This window comes from Meriones unguiculatus, chromosome 16, assembly GCF_030254825.1.
Source record: "Meriones unguiculatus strain TT.TT164.6M chromosome 16, Bangor_MerUng_6.1, whole genome shotgun sequence".
Lineage (NCBI taxonomy): Eukaryota > Metazoa > Chordata > Mammalia > Rodentia > Muridae > Meriones > Meriones unguiculatus.
The window spans coordinates 10952254-10980103 of record NC_083363.1 but is presented as its reverse complement, the minus strand read 5'-3'; the positions used below and the strand labels follow the sequence as shown (position 1 = coordinate 10980103).

Genomic DNA, 27850 nt, shown 5'->3' with positions numbered 1-27850 from the left:
AGTCTCCTCCTAAGGGTGCAGAGGGCAGGCCATTGGCGCGGGCCAGCAGAACCTGCAGCCTCCAGCCATGGCGGGACCTGAGTGGCAGTCCCTGGAGCAATGCTTGGAAAAGCACCTGCCACCCGATGATTTGGACCAAGTGAAGCGAATTCTCTACGGCAAGCAGACGAGGTCAGAGGCCTAGCGGCCGGGTTTGGAGGATTTGGAGGCACTGTGTGTGGGCTTGGGGGGGGAGGGGGAGCAAGGGGAGGGCTTCTGGGATGCCAGTGGCTCTGTGGGCGCAGTGATGAAGAGGCCGGTTAGGCTCACAGAGGCCACAGGTCCGGTGTGATGGGGATCTTTAGGGAGTGACGCTTACAAACTGCCTGTTCCACCGACACACCACTCACCCAAACCCCTGCCTAGTGTGGGACAAAACAGGGAAGAAAGGGAATTTGTCTCTTCAGGCTAGCTCTGTGGTCACCCCAACTCTCCTCCCCTCCCGGAGCTCCCAGCTTTGACTCAGGTCCCAGCTTTTATCTGTCCTATGCCCCCAACTAGGGTCCCCTGAAACCTCTCCTTCCTGCTGTGACCTAGTAGCTCCAAGATGGAGGCCTACTGGATCAAACTAGCTAAGGAAACTTCCAGACTGTCGAGGCAAGAGAGTTGTCACCACATGTTTTCCCATGCTGGGCAAGCTGGCAGCGGACCACCAGATTATTTTATTTTATTTTAGAGTGGTGTTTGTTGGGCATCTGGCAGAACAGAGCTGCCAGATAAAATATGCCCTCCCACCCCGGACTTTCTTTTCAATCCTCCCTGCCACCCACCTGGGAAGCAACCAGAAATTTGCAGAAGGTGGTCTTCAGATGGGCCATGTCCTTGTCCTTCTCGTAAACCCTGTAAGGGGGTTTTTCTAGGCTGGTAGGATGAAATGTGAACTCTGATCTTGCTAAATCTCTGTCCAGTTGCTTGCTTATATTGGCCTGTTCGGGCATTCTCCGGTCTAGCTTGTTTGCTCTAGGACCGAGTGCCAGTGACCTCGCATTAGGACCTTGATCCCCTGAAGATATCGGTGGTTAAATCAGTGGTTCCTGGAACCCTTAGGATTCCTGCAGGGAGGCCTGGTGATCCACTAAATCTACCACACCACGTAGATGGTAGAACAACCTCATTGGTGTTTTGACAACCTCCACCCCACCCCCAACCAAAAGCCTTTCTATAGGTTGTACTGGGCTAGATGACCCCAGAATGCTCTACTTTCTACTGTACTTACAGTATCAGTCAGTCAAACGGCAGTCAGTCCTACGGGTGGGTGAAAGCTCAGTGGCCTGCTGGGCATGCCAGAGGCCTGGGTTTCCACAACCCCATACAAATCCCCCCAAACATCAGCAGCAGCACATCAGTCACACAAGAAGTATTAGAACTGAGGCTCCCCAAGAAGGATTTTTCCTTTTTTATATGAAGCAAGGGGTATCTTACCCCAATTTCTAGAGATGGAAATTGCTCTGCTCTCAGGGTAAAGCGAGCATGCTATCCTGAAACTGAGTAAATTTGTTGATGTCAGAGGTTAAAAAAAAAATGTCGAGAGGCATGATGAAGAAAGAAGTGTTTCCCACAGAGGCGGCTGGGTATACATTCTGGGTAAGGCTGAGGCCAGGCCGAGGGTGACCAAGCGAGAAGGGCTGTATCAGCATTTGGGGAACCACAGAGTAGGGAAAACTTGTAACTGGGAGTAAAGTGCCAGCCTGTGACTGACTACCAGGCCCTGACCCTGGGGTCTGGCCCCCAATAGCTGAACTGAGAGCCTTCGCTTGTTTTCTATTCTTCTCTTGGGTTTTGTTTCCCTGACGACCTTTTCATGTTTTATCTCTTAGGGTGTAAACTTTCATACATGCTTAATTCTTCTTATGCTTGGGTGGGGTTTGGCTATGAATAGAATTTTCAATGGAAGATAGAAAATTATTCCATCTTTAAAATACTTTAAAACTCCTCCCACTGAAACTCTTGTTCATTCTTCAGAGGCCAGCTTGTACCTAGCTATTTCCCCAGTCAACTTAGCTCTAGATTTCTTGCTGGGTCTAATATACTGACAAAGCCTATTAAATATTTTACTGAGTGAGAGAGTTACATGAGTGAGTGCTGCCTACACCAGATAAATGAGGTCCTCAAAGAGCAGAACCAAGAGGGATTCACTAATCCCTTAAACATTTGTCGCTCACTTTTTTTTGCCTAGAACATTAGAGGGACCATTAGTAACACATGATTTCTGCCCATACGGAGGGGAGCTCTTTTTGTTTATTATTTTATCTTATTTTTTGCTGGTGGTGCTGAGAGCCAGACTCAGGGTTTCCTTCATGCCAGGCAAGCGCTGAACGTGGCTACACAGGTACCAGAATCTGACCAAATACCTTAAGGAACAGCTAGGAACGTAAATTAAATGTACAGAAACCCACTTTTTTGAATGTATGAAGGGCTTCACAGAAGTGAAACCTGAATGTTCAGAACATCACTCACGGAAATATTAAAGAATGACACAAGGGACATCCCTGAGGTTTCAGGAATGTCATATTGAGCGGAATGAAGCCTTGGAAGCCAAGACAGGACTCCTTGGTCAACCACGATAGGGACCTCACTAAGAAATCGCCGTTTTCATCTGGTAGAATTCCCCGAAGGCAGTAGGACCCATAGTAAGCCATCTGTCATGACTGACGAATGGAAAACACTGGAGAGAACTAACTTGCTGTTCAACAGAAATCATCAAAACAGGAGGTCTTATTTGATGAAAATGGTAGAACTCAACATTGGGGGGGGGCTTTAAAGTTTAAAGTTCAACTGCTTGATCACTTGAATTAGAAATATATATATATATATATATACCATCATGGTCCATTCTAAACTTAAAGCCAGCAACACAGTTACTGGTTATCACGATCAAGTGTTGTGTTCTGTCCGTAACTGCATAAACCGGACTTTTCCACGACTGCTATACTGTGGGAGCTTGTACCAGGATCACTGCGAACAGTGATATAATGTACTGTGAGGTCATGACATCTGGGATGTCACAAGGTGACGGGAACTTCCCAGGTCCACTAGAGTCATAGGGGACTGAAGTCATCTCTGCAGTCCCTCGCTGACAGAAAAGTCATGCTGTCCTCGTGCCTCTGTGTTACCAGGTACAATGGGCAAGACGAAGATGAGGAAAGGCAGAGTGTTGCCATCATGTGTACTTTCTGAACCTCTTTGGAAGGATGCACAAAACGTTGATGGGGCTCACTTTGAGCTTTGGATCCACAATGTGGAGAAGATTTATTTCTCGCTTTCTTTCCCCCGTGCTGTGGTTTCCTTCTGCAGACACACGTTTCCTTTGTAACGGTGTTCTAGTTTAATAATTTAAAGTACTAATGGCAAAGAGCCACTAGAGGAAGAGAGATGAAGTTTCCAAAGTGAGAGGGTGCTGAGGAAGCGGAAGCCTAGGGCCCTTAAGCAGGGTCTACCTCGACTCTCAGAAGGAGGGGCACCCAGAAGTGTGCGTGCTGGAGCCGGGTAACAAAGCCTTCCTCCTTGAAGCTGAGGGAGAGCAGAGGGGAGCTGAGGGTCTCCATCGCAAGAGAGGAAGAAAAGCTGAAATCAAGTACAACCGTGGCTCTCAACCTGTGGGTCTCGGGTCACATATCAGATATCCTGCCTATCAGATATTTTCATTATGACTCGTAACGTAGCGAAATTACAGTGATGAAGTGGCCACGGAATAATTTTAGGGTTGGGCGCCACCACAACTCGAGGAACTGTATTAAAGGGTTGCAGCACTGGGAAGGCTGAGAACCACTAAACAACTACAGGGACGGATAGCTGTAGGCAGCATGGGATGCTGCAAGTTCGAGGCCAGCCTGGTCTACAGAGTGAGTTCCAGGATAGCCAGGGCTACGCAGAGAAAACCTGTCTCAAAAAAAAACAAAACACAAAACCATATATATATGTGTATGTGTGTGTATATATATATATATATATATATATATATCACACATATACATATGTGTATATGTTTATATATATTATATACATATATTTCTGGATTTACAAATGGCAACTTCTTTAACAGGAGTGCTAACGCCTCTGTAGCGGGTCCAAGCTCACAGTGTACTCACACTAGGCCCTCTTAGGATTTAGGATTTCCGCATTTCCAATGATGGTGGGAGGCACGCATTCAGCCGCTCACAGTGTCCATGCGTTGTCCACAGACTGTGGAGGAAACCAAACCATTCCTGGAGTGTACAGCTGGAACTCCTGAAGGCAAGCAGGGTAGGGAGTGAGGATTTACAACTTGGAATAACAGGGTGGCAGGGCAATCTCATAAGCAGCAACCCTAAAAAAAAAAAAAAAAAAAAAAAAAAGGACATCATCAAGAAGATGGATGCAGAATGCAGAACGCTATGGCCAAAAGGCAGGTGGCCTGGAGTGTGGAGCAGCCCGGCCTGCCTCCCCTCAGGTTCAAGAAACAGTATCTGCAGGGAGCTGGGAAGGAACAACTGTTCTCACCAAGGAAGAGTTCCCAGGGCCTGAGACCCACAGGCAGGGCCCCTTTCCCCAGGGTGGGGAGACTCTGAGACATCACAGTGAGGGGAGGCCACGTGTGGGCACTGCAGCTATTTCTAACCTGCCAGGGGAAAGGGAGCCTTGACTGCTTGAAAAGCAGGCTGATTGTCAGGGGTGGAACCCAGCTCAGAGCTGTCATGGAAGCTCCTGGCAGGGGGTGGAGACAGGGGGCTTGGACTGACAGGGCTGTGATTTTGAAAGAGACATCTTGAAGAGAGTGACTTCAAGTAGGAGAGGAATATGATGATTAGGTAACGCCTGTCAGGTTATTTTTTGATGTGTTCTTGGCATTTCATAATCAGCTTGCCCGTGGATGGTAAGCCCTTCCTGGGCCTGGGCCATGAACTGTGCCCCTGGGGTTTCACCCCAGCCCTGGACCTGCAGCAGGCATCAGGAGGGATTTGCTGCCTGACCCATGGTCTCTGTGGTGGAAAGTAAATAATCCTCTAGCAGTTAGTGATGAACCACAAATGTGGGTAAACGTTTACCTTTCACACTCACCCAGCAGCTACCCCGCACCAGGCATGAACTAGCTGAAGTGTGGAGAAGAAGGCTGTGGGATGGCCACCTGAAATACAGCTTCCTGAGGGGCGAATGAGTACAGAGCCTCTCTTTTCTAGAACCTCCTGGCCTCCACCCATCCTGTCTCCTGAGCCCCCTAGCCCTAGCCCCTCTCGGTAGCTCAGCTACCCCACACTCTAGGATCCAAACAGCCCTCTGATCCTGGTTCAAAAGGAGCCAGTTCCTTCCTGTCTGTACTGGCCACTGGGACTTCAGTCTTTGCCCTGATCCTGTGTAGCTGCAAACTCTAGCCTGTTGATTTAGAAAACGGCCTCCCTTTGCCAGACCTGGTCAGGACTGGCCCTGTGCTGGAAGCTTTCCCAACAAGATACCCTACACTGCTTCTTTATCGGAGAAACAACTACAGAGCTTTAGGGGATTTTTTTTTTTTTTTTAGTGTTGGGTCTGACCCAGGGCTTCACACATGGTCTGACCTCCCTCCCCCCAAGGGGCGGGGCGTTAACTAGATCGGACTCTTAGAAGCCTCTCTCTCTCTCTCTCTCTCTCTCTCTCTCTCTCTCTCTCTCTCTCTCTCTCTTCTCTCTTGCCTTTTCAGGAATCTCGATCTGCCCACAAGAGCTTTAGAAGCCGCCTCCGAGAGAAACTTTGAGCTGAAGGGATACGCCTTCGGGGCAGCCAAGGAGCAGCAGAGATGCCCGCGGGTCGTGCGCGTGGGGCTGGTTCAGAACAGGATCCCGCTCCCCACTTCCGCCCCTGTGGCAGAACAGGTGCTGTCTTTTTTTTTTCTTCACACATAAATGGGGCTCTGGCTTGTCCCGCTGTGCAGTCAGGGGCTGAACTGAGGGCTGCTGGGGCAGCTGGCTCACTCCCCTCTGGCCTTCCTTCCAGCCTGGTCCCCAGCTCTTCTCTTCCGGCTCTGGCCCTTTCTCCTCTTCTCAGTCCTTGCTCATCTTTCTACCCACCCGTCAGCGGTTCCTACCACTCCTCCTCTGAAATTCCATTTGCCAACTGGGGGAGCGCCCCTTTGGCAGCTCCAGCTCTCTCCGAGGGATGCCTCCTGGCAGCGGGCCACCTGCCCGAGCACTGACCTCCGTCACACCCGGGTTTTCTGCTCACCATAAAGCCTGGAGCTCACTCTGCCCGGAGTGTTTTCTAATGTGGGTCTCTTTGCTTGCTAAGAGTCCCACAGGCTGTAAGAATCTAGTAGACATTCCGTTACCGTATAGTTAATCAACGTGGTAGTATCTTACAGTTCCTTAAAATATCACAACACGGATGCAGGCAGTTTGCTTATACAGCTGTGTAAGTATATGGTAGTAGTTTTTTTGTTTTTGTGTTTTTAAATAAAGCAGTTTTTTTTGGAACTTTGGATGCATTGTCTGTAGAGGTTACCTCAGCACACTTGGTAATTCTTAAGGGTTTTGCAGGAAACCTTGGGTCACTTGAATTCCAGGCCAGACTGGCCCTCCACTTCCATATATATGAAAAAAGGATAAAAGGGGACACACACACACACACACACACACACACACACAGAGTGTGCTTCTCAGTTCACCATTCTCCCTGAGTTTAGTGTCTGTGAACAACTCTGTTGTCAGGCTGTAAAGACAGGGACAATTCTCATCAACATGGCCCCTGGAAGCTTGCTCTGCATCTTGATGGTGCTGCCCAAACACCCATTCCTATGCCTGAGCGGCGCTCACAGCCACTTGGGAAGAGACTGTGAGCGTGAGGACACAGGAAAGGATGTGCTCCTTGGATTTTCAGCCTGGCTCCCCGGGCTCTTAGAAAAATTATTGTTAATTAACATTATCTTATTGCCTTCTGGGAGTCAGACCCTTTGCTGAGGACACAGATGACAAGTATGTTTTCTTCCTTCTCCGGAGGAGCCTGCAGGGCCCTCTGAGTGACAAACAAGAGAGGAGCCATAGCACCACAGTAGTATTGCCACGGGGGTGCCCGCAAAGAGCTGAGAGAGTTTATGGGGGGTGACGTGGGACAGGGTATACTTTCTGGAAGAGAGGAGAAGGAGGCACATTCCCGCCAAGAACACATCCCAGTACCTTTAAGATGTAAACCAGCCAGAAAGCCACGTCTTAGCGGACAGCGGGCGTGAGTGCAGGATGGCACAGGGCGGGCTGCCCTTCATTCAGGGAGCAGCTGGCTTAGGGTGTGGCACGGTTGTGTGTTGGTGAGTGTGTCTGCATACTGGAAGTACAGCAACACCATGAGACCAGTGTTGTTTCTCCATCACGGGGGTGGGGGGCGCGAGGTGGGATGGGGTGGGATGGGGGATGGTGTGTGAAGGATAAAGGATGGGGAGGGGCCAGAGTTCATGTCTGCGGGAGCCCAGAGCTGCTTGTCTTCCATCTGTCTTGCAGGTTTTAGTCTGATGAAAATAGCAAACAGGTCACAAACCTCCCGCCCACCGCTTTTCCCTTTGCACACGGTCAGGTGGGAGTTTTGTGTGGTCCCATCGGCAATGGGACAGATTCCTTTAAGTTGTCTCAACAACAGTGGTGACTCTAGTCTAATCCTTGCTTTTTAAATTGCCAGGTCTCTGCCCTCCACAAGCGCATAGAGGCTATTGCCGAGGTGGCCGCCATGTGTGACGTCAACATCATTTGTTTCCAGGAAGCATGGAGTGAGTCTCCATCATGGTTCTATCCCAACCCCCTTTCCACCGGTGGGGGCCCTCTCTCAAGAGTATCTACTGCCTGGGGTCTTTGTTTGTGTTTTGTTTTGAATCTCCTCCTCTTTTTTTGGGGGCGGGGAGAGAGGGTTTCTCTGCATAGCCCTGACTGCCCTAGAACTTTTTTTGTAGACCAACTCTGGCCTCCACTCATGGAGAACCACCTGCCTCTGCCTTCCGAGTGCTGGGATTAAAGGTGTGCACTCCGGAACCTCTGCCACCGCCACCACCAGGCATTTTTTTTTAAGACAGTAGCTGGCTAAGTACCTTTGGCTAGCCTGAAACTTGCAGCAACCCTCCTGCCTCTGTCTCTCAAGAGCTGGGATTCCGAGCATGTGCCAGGAGGGCTGGCCTAGACAATGTATCTGACAACACTAGAAACCAAAGTGCCCGGGTCTCCCGGTCGTTCACCCCTCCCCGCCTCTACCATGGCCGATCCAGGTGAAATCACAGTAGCCAGGTCTTTTCTCTTTTAGCACCGAGGGATCCAACGATGGGCCATGCACATGTGAAGTACAGGCTTCCCCCACTGAGCATCATCCAAACTCTTCTCCTCGGCTCTTGTGAATTCCTTCCAGCTAGTCTCTTTGGTCCCATGTACTCTTTTTTTTTCCCCCATGTTATTTCCTATGTTTTCGTTGTCAGGGAGAGAAAATGAGCCCATGGTCTATTATCAAAAAATAATAATATTAATAAAATAAAAGTAAGTGTTCTGAGCCTGGTAGTGGTGGCAGTGGTGGCACACACCTTTGATCCTAGCACTTAGGAGGCAGGCAGAACTCTGTGGGTTTGAGGACAGCCTGGTCTACAGAGCAAGTTCCAGGACAGCCAGGGCTACCCAGAGAAGCCTTCTCTCAAAAAACAAAAAGAAAAGAAAAGTAAGTATAGTAAGTGTTTTCCAAGAGAATGCTTTCAATACTTGGAATTTCTTTTCTTTCTGTAGCTGCTTTTTAATTTTCAGCTTTTCGGACATTTATTTGTTTTGTGTCTGCACACACATGATTCGTTGTCTGGGGGTCAGAGGGCAACCTGTGGGAACCTCCCTTCAGCACAGGGGACCCGCAGGTTGACCTCAGCTTGTCAGGCAGACTCCTTTGTCCGCTGAGTCACCCCGTCAGTCCCCCGATTTTTCAGTTTTGCATCATCCGTACCCCCTTCACCACAGCCAAGACAACTGTCCTCTGCACATGTACCTCCTCCCTGCTTAGCCCCATTCTGTCTCCGCCATTTTTGGTTTTCCTGAATCACTATTTTCCCTACAACCTGCTCTGTGTTCTGCTGCAAGCTCTGCCCTACGCTTTCTATCAGTTTCTAAAGCCCCTTCCCCCGTTTAAGCGGTCTATCAAGTCCATCTCAGAAAGAATCCACCAGGCTTCCTTGCTTTGGTCTGAATTAGTTGCCCCCTCTGCTGGCCACTCTGAGATACCCTGGGGATCTTCCTTCACCAGGAGGGATCCATCCTTGGTTCTCTTCTGTTTACTTCAGCTGGCAGAATCGTTCCCTGAGAAGCAGGCATGTTCGAGGTGAGCCTCATCATACCTGGGTGTATGAACGTTTGTGTCTCTACAATTTGCCTGGCAGTTTTGATAAACACCAACGTCTAGTTTAGAAATTATTTTTGTTTGGAAGTTTGAACATACTGTCCCATCAACCTCTTGCATTGGGCGCCTCTTGACTGGCTCGAAGCCGCTTAGATTTACGACCCATTCACTGTCTTTGATTTGTTTGCTTCTCTCTGGAAGACTGCAGGCCTTTTGGTTTTGCTGATATTGCTAGTTTTGTAAGGGTGTACCTTTTCCAATCTGTTCTTCTAGGTGCCTACAGGAGTCTTTCAGTATAGATTCTTTGGTTTTCCTATGTTTTTGTTTTGTTTTGTTGTTTTTGTATTCTTTTATTCTTGGCAAAAAAGAAAATTTATAACCTTAAAGGATTTTGCTTTTTGTTTTGTTTTGTTTTGTTTTGTTTTGTTTTGTTTGTTGAGACAGGGTCTCACTCTGTAGCCCTGGCTGCCCTGGAACACTCTATGTAGACCAGGCTGGCCTCAAACTCACTTGCTTCTGTCTCCCCAGTGCTAGAATTAAAGGTATGTGCCATAATGCCATCTGTTTTAGAGTCTTTAATTAATTTTATTCTAGAATCAGGCTGTACTTCTAGAAGAGGGGACCAGGCATTTCATACCATTTTCCTTGTAAATTTGGGACAAGGAGAACAGAAACTGAGACGGTAGCCTCAGGGTCCTTGTGCATACTTTGTGTGTGTGTGTGTGTGTGTGTGTGTGTTGATGGAAGCAGAGGGAGTGATACTGAGACTGGCTATTGGGGAAAGATGGCTGCCATCTCTTTCCAAAATAGGTGATGAACTGAGTTGCTACTTGGTGTCATGACCTTTGGTGTGAGCTATGTCATCCTGAGGTTTAGTCTGAGCTCTTGGGCCTAGACTAAAACGATGTCCTCTCACAATCTTTATTTACCATTTCTCTGTCCCCTCCGTGTCCTCACTTCCTGATATCCCATTAGGGTCTGTCTTTAGTCCTAGTTCCACCGTTTCCTCCTTTTTCTTCTGCTTTGTCCTTTATTTTTCAAACTACATTTTACATTTCTTCTTGCTCCGCTTTCTCTTCTTTAACGTAGACCTGCACTAGAGTGCTCACTAAAATCCACATGACAAAATCGACATTATGCTTTCTTGAAGCCTCCTCTACCAAAGAACTGAGTCTTTTACTCCTAAGGTTAGCCTCAGGCAAGTTCATAAAAGGGAGGAAGCCAGCACATTCTTTGCTGGAATGTCACAGATACACTCGCTACCCCATCTGCTGCTGTTGCTCTCTAAAACTTCTTGAACTGGGTCTTCCGAGTCCATGTTGCTCTCAGCTCTGGCTCTCAAGCTCCTACTGGGATAGCCCATTAAGCTCTGCTTACAGATTTCACTCACTTTTCTAGTCCAAAGTTCTAAAGCCTTCCACATTCCTTTAAAAAAAATGGCATCTGTCACAGCAACAGCCCCACTCCTGGTACCAACTTCCATATTAATTATTTTTATATCACTGTGATAAGCACCATGACGAGAAGCAATGTGGGGAGGAAAGGGTTTATTAAATATTATGGATTTATTGAGTCATCCTGGAAGGAAGTGAGGATGGATGCTCAGGGCAGGAACCTGGAGACCAGGACTGAAGCAGAGACCGTGGAGGAATACTGCTTCTTGGCTTGCTCTCCGTGGCTTGAACAGCCTTTCTCGTTTAACTCAGGACCCCCTGCCCGGAGGTTTGTATGGTGTCCTGTGGGCTGAGCCTTCCCATATCAATCGCTAATCAAGGAAATGTGCGCACAGACTTGTCCACAGGCAATCTGATGGACGCATTTGTCTTAACTAAGGTTCTTCTTCTCAGATAAGTCTAGCTTGTATCACTTGACAAAAATCCAACCAGGACGATCACTGAGCCTGAAGCTCATCAAGATTGCTAGATTTCCTGGCCCATGAGCTTCAGGAGTCTGCCTGTCTCTGCCCTTACCTCTCCAGGACACCCAGTATTTTATGTGGGTCTCAGGAATCCAAACCCAGGTTCTCATGATCGCATTGCATGCTCTTTACCCATGAGCCATCCTCCCGGCCCTCATTCTTTCCTCTCAGTTGTCATATTCTGAATCATACCTTGACCTTGTCTCATGTTTTCTTCGTCTTCTCTTACCTCCAGATACTAATACTAAGTAACGTTTCATCTCCTTGTATGGTTCTTACTTATTCTAAGCCTCCCTTCCCTCCATACACCTGCTTCTATTTTAGAGACTGAGGATTAAAGAATTGATGATTTACTATGAACATCTAGAGAGACTCTGTCCTCTGAGTGCTGTTTGGGATGCCCTAGCATGGGCAATTCCAATGTTAGTATCTCCTGATTATTTCCTACAGACTGGTCAGATTTTCTTAAATAAATAAATGAACATAAAAAGTCTACCCTTCTGTCAAGAAAAGAAAGGACAAAGGTCTTGATGATCATTATATAATTTTCCCTATTCTTGCTACATTTATTTTTTTACTCCTATTTGACTCTTGTCCGCAGCTTCCATTAGACTATAAGCTCCACGAGGCCATTGCTTGCATTTGTTCTTGTTTTGGGGTTCCCTTATCTGTAGTGGCTATTATAATCCCTGATGCACAGAAAGCACTAAAGCATATGTTGGATGACTGAACCAACTCTCCCTTTGTTGGTTCTGGAGCTCCTGCCCAACCATCAATGCCTAACACAAATGCTTCCTCCTTTATGAGACGCTAGAGGCTCTCCAAGGCAGTTTTGGTACTCTGTCCTGCTTGGATTGTATGCACACCTGTGGTGATTCAAATGAGAAGCTCAGATATTTGAGCACTTGGTCCCCAGTGGTTGGCACTGTTTGTGGGAGGTGATGGAATGACCTTAGGACAATTAGAAGGTGCAACCTTGATGGAAGAAGTCGGTCACTGGGAGATAGCTTTGAGTGCTTACAGCCTCACTCCATGTGTCTCTCTCTCTCTCTCTCTCTCTCTCTCTCTCTCTCTGCTTCTTATGTGTGGGTGAGATGAGAGATGTGATCCCCCAGCTTCCTGTTCTGCCTGGCTGCTGCCACACCTCTCCTCGCCATCATGGACTCTCCCTCTAGAACTGTAAGCCAAAATAAGCTCCCCTGTCAGTTGCTTTTGGTTATGATATTTTTATCACAGCGGTAGCAAAGCAACTGGTACACTCTCCAAGACCATAAGCCATTTCTCTTTGCTTTTTTTTTTTTTTTTTAATACGGAATTTCTCTCTGTAACCCAGGCTAGCCTCAACCTCGGGATGATCCCGCCTTATCTTCTGAGTCCTGGGATTTCAAGTGTATAACCCTGTCAGGCCTAATCAATCTGTTTTTCTCTAGACCCACAGTTCCTAAGAAATGAGGTTGACTCAATGTTAGGTCTTAGTGGTGGAGCCTCTTCCCCGTCTAGTTGAAGGAAAAAAAAAACCTTAGTAGGATTTTGTAGCCCTGACTTTCTCTAATCTCCTTTTCTATATCTTCTTTTGGCAAATGTATTTGTGTTGGGATATTTATGTCCACAGGAAAAGAAGCCGTTCAAAGGGAAACAGAAATTTGGAACCCTTAACAACTTGAAATGAAATCAGCATGGGAAATGTTGTTCTCTGGGGACACTTAAGTCACTTCTTATGTTCTGGAAGCTGAGAATTAATGATCATTAGGGAATATTTTTGTTATTAGCAGCTCTTCTTGCTGGATTCCTTAAAATAGTTCTCTTGTCTGGACTGAAAGGACTTTAGGGAGCCTTGAGCCTGGAACCAAGACTTCCTGGACCTCATTGACAACCTCTTGTGCCTGCTGTGGATCTGAGTGGATGACAGTGCTTTGGGTAGCAGGCTTGTTCACTAGTGGCCTCAGGACCAGGCTTGCTGAGGCCAGGAGCCATGTAAAGTTGTGGCTTCTCTTCCTTTGATGTGAAAGCAGGAGGGTCACACTGCTTTTTCAAGGTGTGAGAGCTGAGCTGCCCGGTCTCATGGCTGGTGCCATGTTTGGCAAACGTTGGCTGTTGTCATGATTCCTCAGTGGGCCCGAAACTCCATGCTGGGGTCATATCATGAGGTGATGTGTTTCTTGAAAACAGCTCAATTTGGAACCAGGGGAGCAATAGCAAACATCTGGAAACATTCATTCAGCTAGTCAGCTGGAAACAGAAGAAGATGGGTTCGTGTTAAAGACAGGAAGCTAAAGAGTGCTGACTGGGCTCAGTCAGCACATTCATTACCTCAGGAAAAAACAGACAAACAACGACAACAAACCAGACATCTCAGTAGAAAGCAAGCAGGGCAGTGGGCAGAGAGCGTGAACAATGAAGAGAGGCTGAGTTCCGAATCCCCAGGAAACGTGCAGCAGGGTTCTCAGCGTGGCTAGGAATGGAAAACATGTTTATTTCTGCAGCGCTGGGACTGAATCTAGCTAAGCCTTGAGTATGCTAGCCAGGTGTCCTACCACTGAGCTGCTTCCCGGACAAGGAGGACATGTTTAATTATGGTCAGATAGCAGTTTGCATAGCACGGTGGTAGATGTAAAGATAACTGCATTGTTTAGTACTTTCAGTTTTCCCAGGGGAGCATAACACCATTATACATAGCTGAGAGTCCCAGTGTGAACCCTCTGTCCCGTTGTCCTGAGTTAAGATTTCTATTGCTATGAAGAGACACCATGACCACAGCAACTCTTATAAAGGAAAGCATTTTATTGGGGCTGGCTTACAGTTCAGAGATTTAGACCATCACCATCGTGGTGGGAAAGGAGGCGGCTCGCAGTAAGAGACGGTGCTGGAGAGGAAGCTGAGCAGTCTCTACATTGATGCACAGGCAGCAGAAGGAGAGTGTGAACCCCTGAGCCTGGGCTTAAGCATCTGAGACCTCAAAGTCCCACCCCCACAGTGACACCCTTCCTCCAATAAGGCCACACCGCCCCGGAACCAGACCACGCTTCCTAATAGTGCTGCTCCCCGGGGGCCAAGCGGTCAAACACAGGAGTCTATGGGGGCCTTTCTTATCCAACCCAGCACACCCATGTACAGAAAAGGACATGTGCGCTCACCCCAGAATAAAAGCAACCAAACGAACAAAACACATCCTAGTAAAAATGTTCACTGAACTAAAGCCCTGGCGGAGTCTGGCTAGAGATCCTGAAAATAACGGCTTTCTCTTTGGGCACGCTCCTCCTGCCTAGCTGTTTTTAAGCCTTTGTAGGATGGTCAGATGGCTCATTTCTGGAGAAGTCTCCCTATCCCCAGGAAAAGAAAGAACCCAGTGACAACTTGCTCTGGCTGCCGATACCCACCATGGGCTCACATGATTCATTCCTTTTTTTTTTTTTTTTTAACAGATATGCCCTTTGCTTTTTGTACACGAGAGAAACTTCCTTGGACGGAGTTTGCTGAGTCGGCGGAGGAGGGGCCCACCACCAGGCTCTGTCAGAAGGTGAGAAGTTAGCTGTGCTCCCGGGCTGTGGCTGGCAAACCCACGCAGGTCTAGAGAACAGCCGGGGCTGTCTGAGAGGTCCCTTCGCTGTGGAAAGCATTTACCAGATAAGAGTAGATAGGGCCAAAGGTGTTTATCGGCTCTTTGGTCTCCCCACCCCCGAAGGGAGGAGCAGTCCTGTTAGGCCACAGAGGAGGGCTTTGCAGCCAGTCCTGAAGATACCTGATAAAACAGGATCAGATGAATGGGGAGGAGGTCCCCCCTATCAGTGGACTTGGAAAGGGGCACGGTGGAGATGAGGGAGGGAGGGAGGGAGGGAGGGACTGGGAGGGAATGAGGGATCGGGACATGGCTGGGATACAGAGTTAATAAAATGTAACTGATAAAAAAAAATAAAATAAAAAAAAAGGAAAAAAAAAAAAAAAAAGAGTAGATAGGGCTTCGACGCTCCTGCCGTTGTAGGCTCTACTTCCGCTGAAGATCATAGTTTCGGAGCCAGGATGGCTCTTGCTGGCTTTGTTCGGTGACAGAGCTACAGCCCAGGGAGGGACGGTTTGGAATGACTTCATGGTGGAGATTGCACTGCAGGGGGGGGCAGACATTTCTCTTTTCCAGGCCTTTGTCCTACACCCACTTGCTTCCACGCATGGTCCGTCCCGTAGTGTAGAAACTGGTTTTCATTTTTCCTAACAGAAAACCTTGTTATGCATGAGATCTAATCCCAATTATCTGAGCTGTTCAGAATAACCAAAACTCTGAAGGCAGGAGGGGAAAAAAAAATGTCATGCAAGAGGGTGAGGAAAGAAGGGGATGGGGGTGACTGCTAACGGGTGATCAGAATGTGCCAAAACTAGCTTGTTGTGACAATTGCACAACTCTGGAAATATACTAAATACCAGCAGCTTATTTATACACCTTAAAAGAATGATTCTGAGCCTGGAGAGATGGCTCAGTGCTTAAGAGCACTGTCTGCTCTTCCAGAAGTCCTGAGTTCAATTCCCAGCAACCACATGTTGGCTCACAACCATCTATAGTAAGATCTGGTGCCCTGTTCTGGTATGCAAATGTACATATATATGTATATATATATATATATATATATATATATATATATATATATTAATGTATCACATTAAAAAGAATAATTCTGACCAGACCTTTAATCCCAGAACTCTGGAGGCAGAGGCAGGTAGACCTGTGAGTTCGGGACCAGCCTGGTCTACAGAGTGAGTTCCAGGACAGCTAAGATTACACAGAGAAATCCTGTCTCAAAAGAAAGAAAGACAGACAGACAGACAGACAGGAAGGAAAGAAAGAAAGAAGGAAAGAAGGAAGAAAAATTGATTCTGTGCTATGTAGATTATATTGCAGTAAAGCTGTCATCAGAAAAACCAGTACTCCCCAAGAAATCGTGTGTGATAATGTGTTCTGATTCTCAGCTCTAGCAGCAACACTTTCTGTTTTCATTCAGACTTTGCACTACACTTAAGGGAGTCTGGGGCAGAGTCGTAATCTTAGTGGTTTTTATCAGTACCAAACGGTGACTCTAAACATCCGTTCCCTCAAGTTACGGGGGAAAACCTCTCATGGAGTTATTGATTCATTGCTGCGGCAGAAGAGAGGGGACTATCTCCGTTGATAAGCCTAGATTAGGACGAGAGGAACAGTGTTCTTAGAGCTGGTGCCAGAGAACACTTGTCAACCTCAGAAGGGACCAGAGGCCCTCATTATGGCCACAAGTAATGGCGGCTTAGGTAGTGTTGAGGACAAGTGACCATCTGCAGTTACTCACGCAGTCAACAGGTCCTGGTGTTCATATTGGGACAGAAAGAATTTAGTGCCTGCTCTGGCTTGAACATGTTCTCCAAAACTGGTCAGAAAATTAATCTGTAATTCGAGCATGAGGAGGTGCATTGTAAAGGTGGTCGGGCCATGAGGATTTAGCTCTTGGGAGTGGATTTGCGTCAGTTATCCCCAGCGTGTTTTTCTTGTAATAAAAGCAAGCTCAGCCTCCTCGTACCCTCTCACCCTCCACTATCAGACTGTTCAGCAAAGAGGCCCAGTAGCTGCTGGCTGCTGCATGCTTGACCTGGGGTCCAGAACTCCAAGGAAAATCTCTGTTCTCTGTGAGTTGCTCGGTCTCTGTTATTCTGTTGTAAGAATGCAGAACAGACTGACTGGCAAGATATCTTAGTATAGATGAGAGGAATGATGTTAATTCTTTAAGAATCTTTTTGAGACAGGGTCTTACTCTAGGGTTAGTAGTCCTTAACTCACGGAATATGTTTCCCAGCCTAGTCCCATCTTCATAATTTTCTCACCGCAGCCTGCCAAGTTCTAGGATCACAGGTGTGAGCTACCATGCCTGACCCCTTACTGAATTTTTCTAATATCTTTCATTTATTCCTTGACAATTTAATACATGTATACAGTGTATCTTGATCCCATGAACCCCTCAGTTTTCCCTTCCCACTCAATAGGACACCTCCCAACATGGCTCCCTCAGCCTTTGAGAGCGCTCCTTGGTTTTGGTAACTCAAGAGTCCGATTCATAATCTGTTATTATATGAAGAACATAAAAATTTTCATCCGCCATGCCTTTCCCTGTACAGCTCAACTCTGTAAAATGTGTGCCAGCTGCTGTGCCACAGACTCTCAGAATCCTTTCACTGGGAATCTAAAACACTGTGTCCATTAGAGAGTCTCCTGGTGCCTTTTTCCTCCAGCCCCTGAGCAGCAAATTCTACTGTCCGTGTCTGTGGCTTTCATTTCCCTGAGATTCCTCTACAGGTGAAAATCCTGTGTTGCCTTTTAACACAGTGTTATCATTTAGCATCAGGCCCTCAAGGTCCGTCAGCCTTATAGCACGGGATGGAAATTCCTTGCGTGCCATGGGTGGAGGGTATCTCGTTTCCTTCATGCGCCACATTTTGTTCAGCCCTTCATTTGTCGATGGATAGCAAAGCCGCTTCTTCTGCCTCTCAATAGCAAATAGCACCTCTCTGAATATCACTGCGTAGACCTGTCTCGCTGAGCGCCTGCTTTCTCAGTCTTTTAGGTGTGCGTACACAAGTGGTATTGTGTCACAGTTCCCTGTTTAACATTAAGGAGCATCCAAAGAATTACCTAGAAGCTCTAAGTCTAGAGTTCCTGTATCATTTTATATTCTCATCCCAACATGGTGCAAAGATGTTCTCTCTCTCTCTTTCTCTCTCTCTCTCTCTCTCTCTCTCTTTCTCTCTCTTTCTCTCTCCCTCTCTCCCTCTCTCCCCCCTTCTCCATGGTCTCACTGTGTAGTCCTGGCTGGCCTAGAACTCACGGTGTAGACGAGGAGGGCTTCATGAATGCTAGAATTAAAAGATACATGCCATATCTGGCTGTTGATTATTCTTTTATAAGCAACTGTAAGCATCAAGACAATAGCAGCATTTAGTATTAAAAAAAAATAATAATTGCGTTAAGTGATAGCTGCAAACTAAGTCCGGTTATTTAGAGACATCATTAAATCCCTCTGCAGTTAAACAGTGTAACCATTTACCTGAGAGAGGAACTTCACGGTTTTCAATTCCCCAGCTGGCAAAAAGACACAACATGGTGGTGGTGTCTCCAATTCTGGAACGAGACGGAGATCATGGGGGAGTTTTGTGGAACACGGCTGTGGTGATCTCCAACTCGGGACTGGTCATGGGGAAGACCAGGAAGAACCACATTCCCAGAGTGGGTGACTTCAACGAGGTGAGTGCCAGTCAGAGCTCAGTGGGCCTTCCTCGGGGAGAGGTTCTGTCCCTGACGTGTGTGACACCGGGGGGCAGTGCTGGTGGAGCATCCAGAGGGTCTGAGAGCAGTGCCCTGCATCGTGAGGACAGATGGGATAGCCGAGTCACAAAAAGATTTTAGCTGCATTTGTACACGTGCGTTGTGTGTGTTTGCAGTAACTTGATTTTTTGCAAGATTCCCGTGGGGTCATTGGTGCGTAGACTAAAATGCAAGCAAACAGAACACAAATATGAAATTATACCTGCGGGCCCCTGTAAAGGGGCTCTGAGCTCCTAGGCAACCATGATATAATCCTGGTTTTGGTGGGTTGTATTCTTTGTGACCGACATGGTGTCTAAGTTGGCTCGTGTTCAGGTCGGTGTCTGTTGGCGTACAATCAGTGGTGGTTAGACGGGACTTCTTAGGCTCATTGGAGATAGGAATTCTGGGAGAAGTGCTGTTTTGCTTGGCAAATGCCAATTCTTAAGTGGTGGGATGGCAGTGCGGGGGGGGGGGGATGCATTTGAAAGAGGAAAATGAGCTCTACACAATGCCAGGGTACTGAATCTGGATTTGAACTTGACTTCTCAAAAGGGCTGAGAGCTCGGATGTGCTGCTCATGAGCTCCCCACAGCTCATCCTTGGTTTGGAGAATTCATGCCCCTCTCAGGCTGATCAACGAGGTGAAAACCATTCACAGGGATCCAGGGAGACACCGAGTTGGTGTTTCTAAGTATCGTCTGGAGGTGGGGTGAGACAGACTTACCCCTCGCCTGTTTATCCTGGGGTTAATCTTTAGCTCCCTGCTTATTTCACTGGGCTGAGAACAGCAGGATCTGAGCAGGGTTTGCTACGAGTACATATCCTGGTTGCTGCCTGACCCAGCCAATTTTGAAATGAGTCAGAGAAAGGCAAAAGCTCCAGGAGCAGATCTGTCTGGAACCCGCCTTGCCTTCTAACCTCCCCTAAACTATATCCCCATCAAGTCCCAGGATCGGCATCCTTGGGGCTCAGGTGGAAAAGAAGGGAGGGGAGAATGAGGCCGCCACTGGCCTGTCCTGCAGGGGTGTCCTCAACCCTCGGCAGGACGCCCAGGCTCCCATGTGGAGGGTATGCGTTCTACTATCAGATTTGGTCTTGCTCAGCTGGGAAAGTCCCAAGCCAATTCAAGCGACACACAGCTTCCAAAAAGGGCCGAGTTGCCCTGGGTGAGTCTGGGCCCTTCACCTCTCCGTGTTCTGCATAAGGATATGCGGTTGGAGAGGACCCCTGGTAACCTCCGCCTAACTACAACCTTCTCTTGTGTCCTGATTGAAGCCTTACCTGTAGGTTATCCTGGAAATCACGTGCTATGCCACCAAGCAGGTTGTGGGTTAAATAAATACTTAGGCCGTTGTGGCTTTGTTATTGGGTCTGGGTTTTGTGTGTGCCCTGACACACCGAAATTCTGGAACTTGAAATAGAGTCACGCCCAAACGTTACTTCTAGCTTACTGGTGGCGTTCCCTTCTAAGGGAAGCAGAAGCGTTCCTGCTCTGGGGCGCCAGCGTACAGCTCTTTGTGGTTTTTCAGTCCACCTACTACATGGAGGGCAACCTGGGCCACCCCGTGTTCCAGACCCAGTTTGGCAGGATCGCGGTGAACATCTGTTACGGGCGCCACCACCCCCTCAACTGGCTCATGTACAGCATGAACGGCGCTGAGATCATCTTCAACCCCTCGGCCACCATCGGAGAACTCAGGTCACTCGGGGGTCTTTCTGCGGGGCTCGTTGGCTGCTCCAGGTCCAGGGTCAACCTGTGGGATTCCGGCATGGGTTTGGTAAACTGGGGGAAGTGGGCGTAAGCACCGGGAGGTCTAGATCCCAGCCCAGCGATTGGATGCTGCACATTTAACCAGCTTTTCAGTGGGAAAGAAATTGCTCAGTGTGACCATTGCAAAATCTGGTCTCCCCAAAGAGTCGCCCTACCGTTGGGTGCGACCTTTTCTGGGATTCTGAACACTGGGGACAAAGGTAATGTGCCCACTCTCCTGCAGGACGGTCAGGAATCTCAGAGCCAGACTTCTAAGTGGAGCCAGCAGGAATTCCTGTCAGGGGTCTGTGGGATCCTGAACCTTAACCCTACCATGCCCAATAGGAAGGGGACTCCTCCAGGGGAGTGGAGCAGAGGAAGTAACCCCTCTGCTCTATGTTAACCAATGAAAAGTCTCCCTTTCAATGTGTGGAACTGAGCCCCGTCTGTAATATAGGTAAAACTGCTTTGTCGTGGTGTTCCTGGAGGTCACAGTAGGTGAGCACACAGGACTCTGGCTAACAGCCAGATTCGGTGGCGAATGTCCGGTAATCCCAGCACTTGGGGAGACAAAGGCAGGTGGATCTCTGTGAGTTTGAGACCAGCCTGGTCTACAAAGCGAGTCCAGGACAGCCAAGGCAACACAGAGAAACTCTGTTTCAGAAAAACAAAACAAGGGGCTGGAGAGATGACTCAGAGGTTAAGAGCACTGGCTGTTCCAGGGGTCCTGAGTTCAGTTCCCAGCCTCCACAGGGTGGCTGACAACCATCTATAATGAGATGTGGTGCCCTCTTCTGGCATATAGGCATACATGCAGGCAGAATACTGTATAAATAATAAATAATTAAATCTTAAAAAAGAAAAGAAAAAGAAACATATATGTCCAGTTGACATATATTGGCATAAATGTAGCCTCATTCTGTGCCAGAATCTAAAATGATGGTGTCCACCCGACTTTCTGACAGTCTTTATTCTCCCCCTGAAACTTCGCCAATAGAGTCTTAACCACCTGAATTTATATTAGCATTCAGGTCTTTTAAACTCTGACCAAACTGGCCCATTAACTTCCCCTACCGTATTCTTTGGTGTGTCAGGTCCCACAGCTCCAAATTTCAGTGTTCCCTCAAAAGGCCTACGAGCCAAACAACCAGGGTTCTCAAAGCAGAGGCCCCACTTCCAGTATCAGTGATCCGAATAGCCACGTTTCAAAAGCCAGACAAGAAGGAAGTCAAAGGCAGTAGGGTTTATTTTGAAAGCGTGTGGTTTCACGGTTCAGCCCACCGTGCCAGTAAAAGCATTGACAGTGGGAGTGTGAGGTCTGATTCTGGAGGAGGAAGAAAAGAGATTAACACTGCTGTCCACTAGCTTCTTGCTCCATCCTTGTCTTCAGTCTGGGACTCCAGCTCACGGGCAAGGGACCACCCAAGTGTGGGGATAAGGGTGGGGCCCTCCTCCATTAAGTCTCCTCTGGAAATAGCCTCATCTGTATCCTCAGAAGTGTATCTCCTAGGTGATTCCAAATTACGCTACAGGTTTTAAAAAGCTCTAGGAATTTACGTGCACACATCCCAACCTGGATCTGCCTTCCTCCAGAGCCTGATGGATGGGTGCAGCAGGAAGCACTGGCTTCCACTCGGTGGCTATGATGTCTGCGTTCCGTCCCAGTAGGGTCGGGGGTCATGGAAAAAGCTCCTCGCTCTCAGTGGATTTTCATTCGGTTTCGTCTAAATCTCAGATGCAACTTTTAGTTGGCTTGATGCTCCTTTCTTGGATAGCATCCCTCCACGTTCAGAATCGTCACAGCAGTCCCCTAAGAGACCTAGAATGTAGTTCTCCAGTTGCTCCTGTTAGGTGCATGTGGAACCACATTTGGGTAGAAGAAAGAAAGGTCAGACTTTGGATTTTACCCCCAGGGCTTCCCACTCAGAAAACAGATGTCTCATGGTGCTTTGAATCCACATAACTGTCCGTTGTCAGCTGAAAGCCAAGATGGTCATTAGTCACCCATCCTGTAGGTCTTAGTAGAACCTGGGGGCCTCCTCGTGGGGTATCCCCCTTCTACCAGCTGTGTATGAGATCTAGAGAGGGACCAGAAAAATAGCTTAGAGGGTGAAGGTGTCAGCTACCAAGCGTGATGGCCTGAGTTCAATCCCCGAGACCTGCATGGTAGAAGGAGAGAGCCAACTTCTTCCAAGCTCCAAATGTGTACACAGAGACAAACAAACAAATAAATGTAATTTAAAAAAAATATTTAAAGACAAGCAGGGAGGGGACCTCCATCTTTCCCCTCAGGCTTCCCTAGAGGAACCTGAAATTCACTTCCTGGGCGCATGGGTGTGAACCGGTTTCTGGGAAAACCCAGAAGGCTGCCTGATGTTATGTAGGCAAAGGTCCACCCCAGCCTCTTATCTTGAGCTTTTCTTAGCTTCAGTTTAGCAAACAGAAGCAACCCAATGTAATATGACTGTAACTTCTTATGTCCACAGCAGCCTTATTGAAAGTGATTGCTTTTTCCTTCCCTGGCCAAGAATTGCCCAACCTTGAGCTTTTGGGGGTGTGGCGAGCGGGCGACGCTGTACCCGTCTCTGGGAAAGCAGAGTGTTCCATGGGATGAGCCTTTGCGTTCATGCCCTTTAGCCAGTTAATGGTACTTCCGGAACTGTGGCCTAAGGAAGTGATGTCAGAGAGAGTGAAGTTTGTGCGGGAGATGTTTGTGGCGGTAGGGTTGGCGTTCGTAATAGAGACGCTGGCGACGACAGAAATGTCAAGGGTTAAGTGAATTTCAACCTGTTTCTTCTATGGGTTGGTGACACTAGACTGAGTCATTCTGAAGCTAATGTAGCGTGGTGATAAGATCTGTGAGCAATGGGAAGATGTGACATATGTCCCTGCTATATGTGGTCAGAATTTGGTGACTTGTGAGGGTGGGTGGGTGGGGGGGACTGTGGGCAAGGATAGTCACAGAGAGTGGAAAAGTGATAGCAACTAGTTTATTAGGCTGGTGGGCATGCTGGGAAATTTTCTTAAAGTAATATATAATATTTGCATAAATGATCAGTCTTTCTCTCTCTTTCTTTTTCTTTCTTTCTTTTTTTAAGTACAGCGTTAAGAGACCGCTATGTCATGTCATGATTTCCAAGCCCATCCCACCCGGGTCACGCGCTAGCTCCCCTAAACCCGTAGCTTCTCTCTGACACTCACCAGCCTTCTGTTGCATGACCGTTATAGAACTACACTATGAGGAACATCCTCTTCCTGGTCATTCAAGCTGCCTCATCTCCCTGGAGGGATGTCTTGGGGGGGAGAATGAGACTTGGGACAAAGGTTTGATACGGGGCTGTCTGACCCCCAGCAGACTGGGGCCACACAGATCCTGCCCTTAGCTGACGCTCCCTAGGAAGCTGCTGTTGATTAAGCAGGCAAGGTGCTGATGGGCTGCTGGTCAGCTTGGCTGTCTTGTTTCCAGCCTGTGTTAGCTAACTCAGGAGGTCCTGGCCCTTGCTGGGTAACCCAGACTGGTTGCCTCAGGCTGGTGCCGTGCCCAGCTCTGCTCACAGCTGGCCTGCATCTCAGAGGTGAGAATCTGTGGCGGGGCTGAGGAGTCTACAGCCTGCTCTTCCTTGTCCTCTCACAGTGAGTCCATGTGGCCCATCGAAGCCAGAAACGCAGCCATTGCCAACCACTGCTTCACTTGTGCCATTAACCGTGTGGGTCGGGTATGTGTCTGATGTAGAGCTGAAGAAAGGCCCACTGACTGCTGGGCCCCGCGGGGACGCTCCACCTGTCTTCTCACTCCTTCTGCATACATGCCACAAATTTGGGGGTACCGAGAAGAAATGGCTTGATCTGGTACTTCTGGGTTTTGGCTTCTCCTCTCCCCTCCCCTCCCCTCCCCTCCCCTCCCCTCCCCTCCCCTCCCCTCCCCTCCTCTCTCCTCTTCTCATCTTGCTTCTCCTTTCCTGGCTTTCTCCTCCCCTTACTTCTTCTCCCCTCTCTCTTCTCTCTTATTCAAGGCGAGGCTTTACTTCCGCAGGCAGGCTGACCTCACATGCATTTTCCAGCCCTGAGAACTATGGGTACCTAGTGTCTCCCTGCTCCAGGATTATAAACCCAAACTTGCCTGTCCCCGTCCTTGCTGGCTTCCTTACAGCCCATTGCTGGCCTGCAGAACAGTGAACAAACTCTTGCTGGTTGTCCCGTGAGTGCAGACACCCTTGGCTCCCTTAAACTGTTTCCTGCCTGGGCCCCTTGCTTGCACTTGGTCTGGCTGAGGGATCTGGAATGACTGTCCTGGTGCTGCCACCTAGAGGTTTATCTTGACACTGCACTTAATTCACAGGAACACTTCCCCAATGAGTTTACTTCCGGAGATGGAAAGAAAGGTATGTTCCTGAACTTTTCTGTGGGTGGGCCTCATCTCCTCCCCATCCCCACCCCCACTCCATTCCACCCACTCCCTCTGGGCAGGGTCTGCTCCCAGCCTGTGCCTGCTCTTTGGGCACCTTGGAAGGGAGCACCGACTCTCTACTTCCTTGTAGTGTGTGAGTCTACGGCTAGGGTGTGGATCCTTCATGGGGAGCCACCTTGTTCCCCAAATGGGGATCAAATGGGAGTGAGACTGGCCTCTGCCTCCTCAGGACTATGTGAAACTGGACCATGAAGATATGGGGGGCCTTTGTGAGCTCTCTAGAAGGGGAAGGGGGACTCTCATATAGGTCCCCATCTTTCTTCTTTCTCCCCCCCCCCGCCACAGCTATAATGATGACGTCCCCTGAGTCAGCATAGGTTGTCACAGGTTCCGGGGTCCTCAGGTGGTTGTGATCTGAGGACAACAAGCAACAGACCTCTGCTAGAAGTCCGCTCCCTGAGGTCGCACCTCTCTAGTCAAGACTGCGAAAGGGAAGGGCTGCTTTAGTTCAGGGATGTTTCAGCTGGCTGGGTGGGTCCCCCTCAGAAAGACACGGGAGGACGAACAGAACTGTCTCCTAGGTCCCACCCTCTGTAGGCCCAGGCAGCAACCCCCACTTGCAGGACTTGCCATCCCAGATACGCCCTGACAATGGACAGGCAGAAGATGTGGGACAGGGGGTTCCGGCCCCATCTCAGAGGGGCCACCTCACCCCACTGTGGCGGCCTTTAGCTCTCTGTGGCTGGGGAAGGGCTTGGGCATGCAGAAGAGGGTTAAATCTACAAGCTCCAGGACAAGAAGGGTGGACCATACAGGACGATGGGCAGGTCCCCCACAGGAAGTGCGTCACACTAGAGCTGGACGCTCCCTCTGGACTTGGGCAGCTTCTGTTGAAAGTGAAGGGCTAGCCCACCAAAATGTGACACCTAGACGTGTTCCCAAGGCTAGGCGAGAGTGCCATGAAAGCTCAGCCCTGCCTCCCTCCTCACCTTTAGGCCTGAGGAGGGAGACTGGCAGTTGACAGACACCAGGGTGGTCTGAGTGCTTTCTCCCAGGTGTCCTGCCACGTGCCTGCCTGCCTCCCCTTCTTCAGAGCTCAGGCTGTGTACAAGCTCATGGCCATTCCCCCTTGCTCCCTAAAGCTCATCATGACCTTGGCTACTTCTATGGCTCGAGCTACGTGGCAGCTCCCGATGGCAGCCGGACCCCGGGCCTCTCACGCAATCAGGATGGGCTGCTGGTCGCTGAGCTCAACCTCAATCTCTGCCAGCAGATTAATGATTTCTGGACTTTCAAGGTGGGTACCCGAGGCCCTGGCTGCGGCCCTGCTCCTCGGCTTTGACCTCCATCCAGTCTTGCAGCTGCAGGGACTTCAGTGGCCAGGATTGCTCACACAGGCAGCTGGGAAGAGGCACCAGCTCCCTCACAATGCAGCTCTCTTCTGAGCAGAAGGCCAGGGCTGTGCTGGCCGTGGGCATGGAGCTCTGTGTGGACTGACGTGCAGGCAGAAGATCTCAATACAATCTCCCTTCATTTGATTTAGATTCTAGGCGTCCTCGCCCAAATTAATCTCAATTTCATTTGTCTAGAGAATGCAGCGGGTTGGCTTCTGTCGCCCGTTTTTTTTTTTTGTTTTTTTTTTTTCCTTCCCTTTCCAGGCATTTGTACTTGTCACAAGATAAATGTGCATGTCTGCTTCTGCCTGTGTCCAGGCTCCACCATCTAGGAATTGAGACAATAGTGGGAATGAGGTCACGTGGGAAAACTGGCTCCTTGCCTGGCTCTGACTCTAGCTTACTCGGGTCTTTTGGAGCAAGCATCTTCAGGCCCTCGGAACAAGGAACAGTCCCAAATGTTGCCTGTGGGGTCAGCAGTCTGAGGGTGCAGGTGCCTGGCCCTCTGGGCTGAGACAGCAGTGGCCGTGGCCAGGACCCCTGGAAGGGCTCCCGACTGCAAGGTTTCTTACACTCACCTCCAACCGTTCGCAAAAGGAAAAAGAAAAGAACCTCCCGCTCTGTGTGGCTTTGCAAAGTGTGGCTGGGGGAGCCCAGGTGTGTACTCTAGACCTTCCACGAGTGTGAGTCCCTGCTGGTATTCCAGAGGCTCAGATGCTCCATGGATAAACAAGACCCGGCCTGGGAGAAGGTCCTGTGACGTCCCCGCCACCGTCTTGGGCAGATTGGGGTTAACGCAGGATTCTGTTTCAGTCAGAAGTTAGAGCCAGGGTTGCGGCTGGCTCTCTGACCCGGTATCTCTGAGAGATAGGCAGAGCGGTTTCTCTTCAGACCCTTTCTTAGAACAAACGCCTTCCCCGGGGCGGGGGTGGGGAGGGTGCTGGGTGTGAGTTCATTTCCAGGCCATTGTAAGGGTCGAGGACAGGGGAAGTGGGGGAGGGCATACCTGGAAGCGGGCAGCATTGACGGACCTCCCAGCGTCCCTGGTCTCCATCTGTGTCTTGAACAAGGTGCTACTCGGAGCAGGCAGAGTTCCAATTCCGAGTCTTCTCTGCTTCTAGCTCTCCTCCATCCTGCCCTAAGCCTGACCACACCTCCTGCAGTCTTGACTGAGAGGTCAAGGTCAACTGGGAGAGACTGAATCATCATGCATTCATGAATTTTGCCGGAATCCACGTTGAGGTCACTTTGTCCTTACTACAGTCTCAAATAGCCCTCCCTGTCAAGCTGCATGATGGAGGCGTTTCTGTCCTGTGACCGCCCCCTAGTGGCCAGAGGTGGTGGCGAGTAAGGGATAGATTCTTAAATCTCCCCAAGCCTGTGTGTTTTCTTTTCAGATGACAGGCCAATTTGAGATGTATGCCCGAGAGCTGGCTGAAGCTGTCAAGCCCAGCTACAGTCCCAACATTGTGAAGGAAGACCTGGTTCCAGCCCCTAGCTCGGGTTAGGGCTGGGGACATCTCCGGCCCCAGTGGATGTTTTAAAATGTATGAGGGAAGGGGGGAAGGGGGTATTTCAATATCCAGGCAGCAGGAGGGGGAATGGGCAAGTGTGGGTGGGCTAAAGATGAAAATGGGCTTTTTCTTCTGGGCACTTGCAAATGTTTGGGGATTCAAAAGATGGCTTGACACTCTTGAGGCGTCATTAAATATAACCAAATTTTGTCCTTTAAGAA

At 48.9% G+C, this 27850-nt stretch overlaps 1 protein-coding gene and 1 pseudogene across 2 annotated transcripts; both read left to right on the top strand.

The window, feature by feature from the left end:
- Positions 1-27850, top strand: Upb1 (beta-ureidopropionase 1). 2 transcript variants are annotated; one of them, XM_021646064.2, is made up of 10 exons: positions 1-171; positions 5693-5864; positions 7654-7741; positions 14671-14765; positions 18339-18500; positions 20093-20262; positions 23948-24029; positions 24653-24695; positions 25864-26018; positions 27513-27850. In XM_021646064.2, exons 1-10 carry the CDS (start codon positions 68-70, stop codon positions 27621-27623), a joined length of 1182 nt encoding a protein of 393 aa, XP_021501739.1. In that variant the 5' UTR covers positions 1-67; the 3' UTR covers positions 27624-27850. The 2 variants fall into 2 exon arrangements, with proteins under 2 accessions (XP_021501739.1, XP_021501740.1); XM_021646065.2 differs by lacking the exon at positions 27513-27850 and adding an exon at positions 27237-27506.
- LOC132648404 (mitochondrial import inner membrane translocase subunit Tim9-like) lies at positions 1576-5683 on the top strand (annotated as a pseudogene).